Raw genomic sequence first — 9,021 nt, forward strand, 5'->3', positions numbered from 1 at the left:
AGGAATGATTTCCTGATCATCTTCAATATGGGTATACAGCAATGTTTGTTAAATAATTCATTTCCCAGCCTTTTTACAACCCTCCTGATTCTCCTTGAAGCAATAATCTTTCTGACATCTACCTTGACTAATTACTTCTTCTGTATTCTTGACATGTAATCTCTCCAAGCCTCAGTTTTTTAATCTGTAAACTGGAGATGATAATATAAGTTTACATAGGTGGTAAAATTAAAAGGTATAAGCAAATAAAATGCACATTTAAAAACAAAGTACCAGACATATATATCATTAAGACAAAGAATAAAATGTAAAAACAAGAAAAAAGAGGAGTATAATAAGAATATAACAAGGAACAGAAAATTTGATTTTCTCAAGCTTTATTTCCTGGTATTTAGTGTGTCAGTTTTGAAATCTTGACCCCCTAGCAAATTTGAATGAAAAAAGGAATACCCTTTGGTAATACATGAGACACCTAAGTGAAATATAATGCTACATTCAAGAAACTGAAGAGAAATAAAGGTAATATTCAAAGTAAATGACTTCTAGAGTTTTAAAGGTCCTCTAACCCAAACTAGTTTCCAGATCTTACTTCATTATTTTTTCTCATTTCCTTTTGGTCTAATTAATCAAAATCCCTCTTGAAATTTCTGGCCAGTATTTCTTCCTACATATGAATAAGAAATAAAATGCCATTTGATGTTTGAAATTATGGGGGTAATCTCATTGACGACAATAGATGACTGGTAAAGGGAAGGAGATACTTATTAAAAACATTCATAAAGATGTCAAAGGTTTATAAAGCCAATATCTGGGAAAGAGAAAGCTGTGGGACTACCAGGTCTTCTCTGGCGAACGGTGTTTCCAGAAATTATCACCACCATGGACAACAAAGGGTTGTCACTGACAGGTATGTACAGCCACTCACTGAGTTGTTGGCTTTATCAACACTTCTTTGAGGGTATGAATCTGAAATTTTAGCTAATATTCTTTGAGCAATAGGTTTCAGGTTTACAGAGTTTAGAAAAGTAATCTAATCACTGCTCTGTAAAGCAATTGTACAAGGGCACAATAGACTAGAACAGTGGTTCTCAAATGGATGAATTATTCTTCTAGGGACACATCTTAATGTCTGGATATGTTTTGGGCTGTCTTAACTGGCCGGTGGAGTGTTACTGGTACCTAGTGGGTAGAGGTCAGAGATGCTGCTAAACAAGCTACAGTGCACAAGAGAGCCTCTAGAACCTACAGACAGGGTCCTTTCTAAATGACAGAAACTCAGTTCTCACAGTTCTAGAGGTTGGAGTACAAGGAATTATCCCGCTCAAAATGCCAATAGTGCCAAGGTTGAGAAACCCAGGACTGGAATAAGACCAAAGGATCTGTAGGTCTAATTTACCACGAATCCAGAAGGCAGAGATTAACATTTTCTGGTTCCCAGGTCTCTTACATGATTTTCGCAAGATGAGTCAACCTGTTGAAGTTTGAACTCTGAAGCCATAATGTAGACAATATCTGTAGATAAAATATCCAGCTACATTTCATCACAACAATGTATAGGGAAAAAAAAAACATTTTGGAAACACATTTATTTAAAAAAATTAAATGTCTGTTTTATTAATCAGCTCACAACATGAATATTTTTATTGTGCAGCTAAAAGTTATTTAGGTAACATATTTTTAGATTTTTTTAAGTATTTTGGTTTAGATATTTTCTAGTTTTATCTCATACATATCCACTTACATTTATTGAATATTTCTTAAAATTTTAATTTTCTGATTAAACATTTTAATACCAGATATTCTTTTGGAGTCTTTGCTATTAAAAGTCTTTGCTATTGTTTCTTACCTTTTGAAAGTGTAAATTATTGATATGTTATAGGTCCACATCTATCCATCTACTGAAAGGAGAAATTGATGACTAAATCATCTCGGATAATTGTCAAATATTTTAAAGTAGATGTTTTATAGACAGAGCAGGAAAAAAATGGGTAAAATAAGCTTTCTAGGGCCACTGTTATGCAATCAAAGGTCAAGCATTGTTCTTTAAATGTAATGGCAATGGCCTCTGGAGGCACTGAGTCATCATGGCTACTGATTGTGTGTGATGGGTGGGACATGAGGAAGTGACAAGATGACAGTATGGGCATCCTCCACCTGCTCATAATGGGATTTAGGGAGAATCCCTTAAACTCGCTAAGCCTCTGGTTCATCAGTATAATTGGATGATAATAATGAAGGCCGAGACTATCTCACTGGGCTATTGTGAAACAATTTTTTTTAAATGTTAAAAATTTTGGCAAAGTGGCAAGCAGATGCATGGGGTTTTTAAAGTGAGTTAGCAGATCCAGTCTACAGCATCATTTTTGATGTTAGAATTCTCTTCATATTCAACATTAGCAATCAGGCATGCGCTTATTCTTATCAGTCAAGAAGGTGAAACAAACAGATCAACTGCCATTTCAGTGTCTAAAATGCAAGTATTAGTCAATATAGTATTAAACAAAATTTACAGGGGACCCTTTCCCCCTCCCCACTTGGGAGTCTGTACTGTTCTTCAATAAATCTCCACCTTTGCTATACCAAAAAATAAAACAAAAAATTTACAAACTCTAAGAGAGCCAGGCTGCCGAAAAGCTGCAGAAACTCCCAAGGCATTAAACTATCGTATGAGAATGACCTAAACACTCTGGCTCAGAATTAATTTAAGCTCCAAATGCTTACAAGTTATAGAGGCACTTCTGGAAGCAGTGCAAACACGCAGGGACTAACCTACTTTTCTGACTATATATCTGTGCAAATATAATTATATATGTACATTTACACAGCAGAAAGTGTTGATTCTTCCCCACCCCAGCTATTAAAGTACCAAATCATGCTGAGGGCAATGTGGAGAGATAAGGCTGTCCTCCACAAGATGACTTTCGATAACCTCAGCTGAACAGATCATCTGAGAACGGCTCCTGTTTCTATTTAAGGAGGGCCGTTCCTGCTGGTGCTGGTGCTGGTGTCAAGCCTGCTCCTCTGCAAGAATGTGGCCTCCATGCCCACCTGTCCCAGCGGGGCTGTCAACTGCGAAGTGGCCCTCGGAGACCTGTTTGACCATGCAGTCATCCTATCTCACTACATCCATAACCTCTCCTCTGAAATGTTCAGTGAGTTTGTAAGTATCATGCTTCTTGGTTCTTCCCAGATGGAACCTTTATGTGAATGATTGACCTATATCACACTTTAAACAAGAAAGCCACACAAGCCAAATTTCAAATAATGCACCTTAAGGGTCAAAGAAGGCATCCATAAATGAAATGTGGAATAAGAAGAAAGGGACAGTTTCAGGAAATCCCAAAGATTTTTTAAAAATGTATTTTTTAATTTTCTTTAATTCATTTTGTTTTTAAGAATTTCCAAAAATGCTTAAGCATCCATACTAGTCATCTGAGGCTGCCATACAAAATACATACATCTTAAATAACGGAAGTGTATTTTCTCATATTTGTGGATGCTGAGACATCAAGGTGCCTGAATGGTCAGATTTTAGTAAGAGCTTTCCTCTTCTCAGCTTGCCTTCTCACTGTCTCCTCACATGAAGGCTCTGGGAGATGAAGAGAGGGTCAGAGAGAGCAAGAGAATGAGAATGAGAGTTAGAGCTAGAGAACTGTCTGGTGTCTCTTCTTATAAGGACAGTAATCATGGTGGATCAGGGCTCCACTTTCAGGACCTTAATTATCTCCATAAAGACCTTACTTCCAAATACAGTACATTGGGAATTGGGGCTTCAACATCTGAATTTGTGAGGGCAGGGGAGACAAACGCTTGACATAAAACACTTTTAGGTAGGGCTAAGGAGAAGAAAGCATGTTGATTTCTTGTCCTTGCATGTAGGGTATATTTCTCCCAAGGCATTCTTCACTGCAGATATATAATAAATGAGAATTGCACTGCAATGAATTGCATGTGTTGGACAAAGTTAAACTAAACTGAATGCATGTTAGTAAAATAAAACAAGTAATAATAGTTAGCTGTTCTGAAACTCAAAAATGCTATGAATTATTGTTCTAAGATTTCCAGGTTTAGAACTACAATAGGAAGATTAGTTTAGAACTGGAAACAATTATTTTATTTCTGATTAAGGTACTTTGGAAGTCAGATGTTAACTCTTTTAGGTCAATCAAAGATCAGACAATGGATTAGAACTTCAATAAATCAAAGAGTCTCCATGAAGATTGTGGTTTAATGTTTATAATAAATGTATATTTATATAGTTATTTTTCACACTAATTGTTATTTTATACATTTTTGACTGGCCATCTTTTGTCTTCCAAATATTTCTAGTAATCTCTTTAAATTTCCACAATGTTTGCTAACGATTGGTTTTTCTCTGTCAATGTGTTAACATAGATTTTTCTGTTCTTATTCTCAGTCCATTGCTTAATATTTTTTTGTTTTTCTGATTTATCACTTTTATCATGATCAAAAAATTGTATTCTGCAGCTACGATGAAGATTGTATATAGTTGTATAGATTTAGAGATTAGTCAAAGAAAAGTTTCAATTTTATAATACCCATTAAAGGAGTGTATCCATTTGGTCCTACATAATCAAGAGTTTAAAATGGCTAAATATAGGCTCATATGCACAATCACATTTGGTTCAAGTATTAAAGAAAGATGATACTTAATAAATATTTAATATTTCACATTCTTTATATTTCTAGTATTTGCTTCCCATATAGTGATGCATAAAAAGAATAAAATTAAGGAAATAGCAAAAAAGGAAGAACTTGGAATTTAGAAAAGTTAGTTGAAATAGAACTGTTTATAGAGATAATGGAAAGAAAGGGTAGGAAAAAGGGCAACTTTCTTATTTCTTTAGTTTTATTTTTTGTGGCTATAATTTTTTAAGAATTATACAACTATCAAAGGTGTTAATATTTTAGAACTGGGTTTAATTGATTTAATGCTCAAACAACCCTCATTGAATCTGCTCTATCACTTTCAGGATAAACAATATGCCCAGGACAGGGGGTTCATTACCAAGGCCATCAATGGCTGCCACACTTCTTCAATCCCTACCCCTGAAGACAAGGAGCAAGCCCAAAAGATGCATGTAAGTCTTTTATCCAGGATTCTCACCAAAACAACAGAGGCAGTACACTGGTATTTCCATGCTGCAGATTATTAGAGGCATTAGAATAGGCAATGGTAACTACACTTGCCGGGCAAGGAGGATGAAGAGTAAGCAATCAAAGAAAAATAACATTATATAGTTGGTAAATTATCAGTAAAATCAAATGCTGACTAAATATTGTAGCAGCGAAATAAATAACAGCCCAGCCAGTGTTGCTCAGTGGTTGAGTGTCTACCCATGCATCAAGAGAGGGCTAGGTCAATTCCTGGTCAGGGCACATGCCTGGGTTGAGGGCTTGATCCCTGGTGAGGGGCATGCAGAAGGCGGCCAATTGATGTTCTCTCTCATCGATTTTTCTATCTCTTTCTCCCTTTACCTTCCTCTCTTTCTAAAAGAACAATAAAAATATGTTTAAAAATAAATAAATAAATGTAACAGATCCATAAATTGTCCATGCAGACATGATGGCAACCAATGCTTAGACCCAGGACTGCATATATTATACTATGTGAAAGCGTTAGCAGAATTGGACTTCCATGTGTAAAAATATAAGGTTTGAAAAAAAAATATGGATATGTAAGAAACACAAATCAGTTTTATTTATGACACGGGCTCCTATAAGGACAGCATTTCGCATTTCTGACCACTACACCATCTGAGCCATCTCTTCTGGACTTTCAAGGCTCCCCTTCTGATCCTCCTACTTCTCTGACACCTGCTTCTTTCTTCCTTTCTTCATTCTTCACTCACTCCTCTGCCAACTCTTACTTCTCAATAATAAGTCTCACCTGAAAGCAGAGCCTGTAAAATATTGTTTTGCTTCTCTGTTCTGATGACAGCAATGTCTGCGTATCAAGCCCCAGTCATTTATCCCAGCTCGAATTTATTATTGTCATCTCCCTTCTGATTTCCCGCCATAACCACAGTTAACACGATTTAAAAGAAACATCTTCACATATATAGCCCCATAAATTCAATGTGTTCTTTCCTTACAACTTTGTTAATGGTACCGGCATTCTTTCTGTCTGCTGAGCCTATTAATAAATAATGATAATGATGATAATAATAAAATAAAGGAAGAAAGTGAAAATGGGGAGGAGGAAGAAGAGGGGTTAAATTTATCGATAGCTACTACATTAGTGGACACCTTACGAAGCACTTTATGTGCATTACTATATTTAATCCTCATAAAAAATCCTCTAACACAAGGTGCTGTTATTACACACTTACTGAGGCAAGGAAATCATGACTTGGAGAGCAGGTGGAATTTACACCAGTTACATGGGTAGTAAACAGTGAGTCTGGGCTTCATCCAATTCAAAACTCTTTTTATTGTTGTACTACAATACGTCCATTGTGGGTTCCTTTAATGTGGTTATTAATGATAGATAGCATTGTGCCATTTTATTCACCGGGATATGTCAGTAAATACAGTGCTCCGAGAGCAGCGTGGGGGCAGGAGTTGGTGTGGACTAAGGAGCGCATGTTTCTGTATATCGTATCTTCTTCATTGTCTCTTTGTTCCAATTTTATAAAATAAAACTACAAGTCACAAAACAATGCACTAATGAATAATTTGATTCATTGATAAGAATGTATCTTTAAATGAAATTATTTGGGCTCTTTGTCATTGACACTGGCGGACTCTACATTTCCTGACTCAGGAAAGGCGCTTCTGGAATTCCAACAAAATTGGTTTTTCCCCACAGAAAAGCAAAGCAGTCAAATAGGAAAGAATTCTCTGTGTGGGGAAATGGTAGAATTTCAGAAGAAAAACAAAAGTCTTCATGTCATAAATTAGAACTATCATTAAAAGAAACAGTTATGTAGGCCAGATTTTTAAAAATTTATCTAAGTATAAACCAATAGCTTAAATTTTATATTTTTACAACTTGTCCTTTCCTACAAACTACACACATGTAGGAATAACAAAGATATAGTTAAGTCAGCCTCTCTGAGCAAAAATCACATGTCACCCATTGTACTATGCTTATTTTAATGCGATTATTTTAATGGTTGCTTAGCATGAAGACCTTCTGAACCTGGTCCTCAGAGTGCTGCGCTCCTGGAATGAGCCTCTGTATCATCTAGTCATGGAAGTGCGTACTATACAAGAAGCCCCTGGTACACAAGAAGCCCCTGGGACCCAAGAAACCTTTGCTATGCAAGAAGCCCTTAGTACGCAAGAAGCCCTTAGTACGCAAGAAGCCCTTAGTACGCAAGAAGCCCTTGGGACACAAGAAACCCCGAATGACATCCTATCAAGAGCCATAGAGATCGAGGACCGTAACAAACAGCTTCTAGAGGGCATGGAGAAGATAATCAACCAGGTAAGCAGCCTCCTGACACTCCTTTGCTTTTCTCATTAAAGAAAGAAGTGAGCCCTGTGAAGAGGAATACATTTTGAAATACCTCACTCTGTAAGAACAATGTTTAGGCATTTTATATTCTACACTGCTATTAAATAAAGCAACAGTAATTTGTAGTGATAGGGTCTACTGTAAGTGGATCTTAGCATTCCACTGTCATATCTGACAGGTGCAGACTTCCCTACACTCCACACCAATCCATCCAAGCCTTGGCGCTTCTTGGGGACAGGCAGTAAAATAATTTCAATGGAAAGAAACTGGAGAATAGAATCTGCAAGAGAAATGTTTTTTTCAAAGTATTCTAGGACACCTATTATTGACATTCTGCTCATATTCTTCCTCTTTTTTCCCCCACATCAAAACATGAGAGGACAGAGAAAAGAGAAAATAAAAATCAGATTGGATGGTGTTTATCTCCCTCTCCCCCCAACACACCCCCCCACACACACACACACACATGCTAGCCTTAGCCTTAAAACATCAAGTACAATCCTCATCATATCCTTCTCTGGTACATATTCTATATGGAGAATATAATCTGTTCAAAGCAGGTAAAAGATCAATGTGACCTGTCACATTGTGACCTGCCAGAAGAAATAAAGTCCACAGTGCACATTAGAGACAAAGTCAGAAAATGAAGAAGTTCCTCAAGTGAGAGAACGGAGGCCAGCTCCGCATTGTCTCTTTGTCACATTCATGTCTAGATTCCAATAGCAACTTTCTGGTTCTCCATCCAGCATAGGCACACTTCACCTACAATCACATGCATATGAGAAAACTTACACTTGAGTTCTGCTTCTAGTTTTTACACCATAAATAGACTTCTGATACACTGGCTCAGTAACCCATGCCTCTGTCTGGAGAATTTTACATTCCTATCTCTTCCATAAATCTTAATTCAACAATTAGAAAGAGCAAAGATAAGCAAATAATACTAATAATGTCACTATCTTTTTTGTTATTAGGTTCAACATGGAGTCAGAAGAAATGAGGCCCCCTCTCCCTGGTTGGGACTTCCATCTCTGCAAGAGGCCGATGAAGACACTCGCCTTTTTGCTTTTTATGAGCTGATCCATTGCCTACGCAGGGATTCGCATAAGATTGACAACTATCTCAAGGTCCTGAAGTGCCGAATCATCTATGATAGCAACTGCTAAGCTCACATCCATTCCATCTATTTCTGGAATGGTTCTTAATGATCCACCCCATAGCAAGCTTCTTTTAGTTTTATGGCTTTTTAATGCATGCTTGGTGTAATGAGTCTTATCTTAAAAAATAAAAACCGACTTCTTAGAAATGTCAAAATCTACAAGAGCAATTTGTCAAAGTTTCTTATCTTCACTTAGTAGAAAAATCAAAATAAAATTAATCACTATCATTGAGAAGTTCCTATTAAAATTTGTCACAAATAGCAGAAGCTAGCATTACAAATAAGACAATTAACAGCTTACTTTAGAATCACAGTAAATCATTGTGAGTCAAGTTATTAGAATCAAAGAATTTGATAATTATTAATCATGCTGGTCATG

At 36.5% G+C, this 9,021-nt stretch overlaps 1 protein-coding gene across 1 annotated transcript; it reads left to right on the plus strand.

Moving 5' to 3' along the window:
* Window positions 1-879: 879 nt before the first annotated feature.
* Window positions 880-8,649, plus strand: PRL (prolactin). The gene is made up of 5 exons (XM_070403417.1): window positions 880-907; window positions 2,976-3,160; window positions 4,995-5,102; window positions 7,148-7,453; window positions 8,458-8,649. The coding sequence occupies exons 1-5, from the start codon at window positions 880-882 to the stop codon at window positions 8,647-8,649; spliced, it is 819 nt and encodes a 272-aa protein (XP_070259518.1).
* Window positions 8,650-9,021: the final 372 nt, after the last annotated feature.

This window comes from Myotis yumanensis, unplaced genomic scaffold (genome assembly GCF_028538775.1).
Source record: "Myotis yumanensis isolate MYYU_CA2020_CCGP unplaced genomic scaffold, mMyoYum1.0.hap1 SCAF_2, whole genome shotgun sequence".
Lineage (NCBI taxonomy): Eukaryota > Metazoa > Chordata > Mammalia > Chiroptera > Vespertilionidae > Myotis > Myotis yumanensis.

Bases quoted from the DNA above. Each gene is read 5' to 3' on its own strand.
- PRL (XM_070403417.1), top strand. From the start codon at position 880: ATGGACAACAAAGGGTTGTCACTGACAG. The intron at 5,103-7,147 runs GTAAGTCTTTTA...ATGGTTGCTTAG, and splicing joins AGCAAGCCCAAAAGATGCAT to CATGAAGACCTTCTGAACCT. The intron at 7,454-8,457 runs GTAAGCAGCCTC...TTTTGTTATTAG, and splicing joins TGGAGAAGATAATCAACCAG to GTTCAACATGGAGTCAGAAG.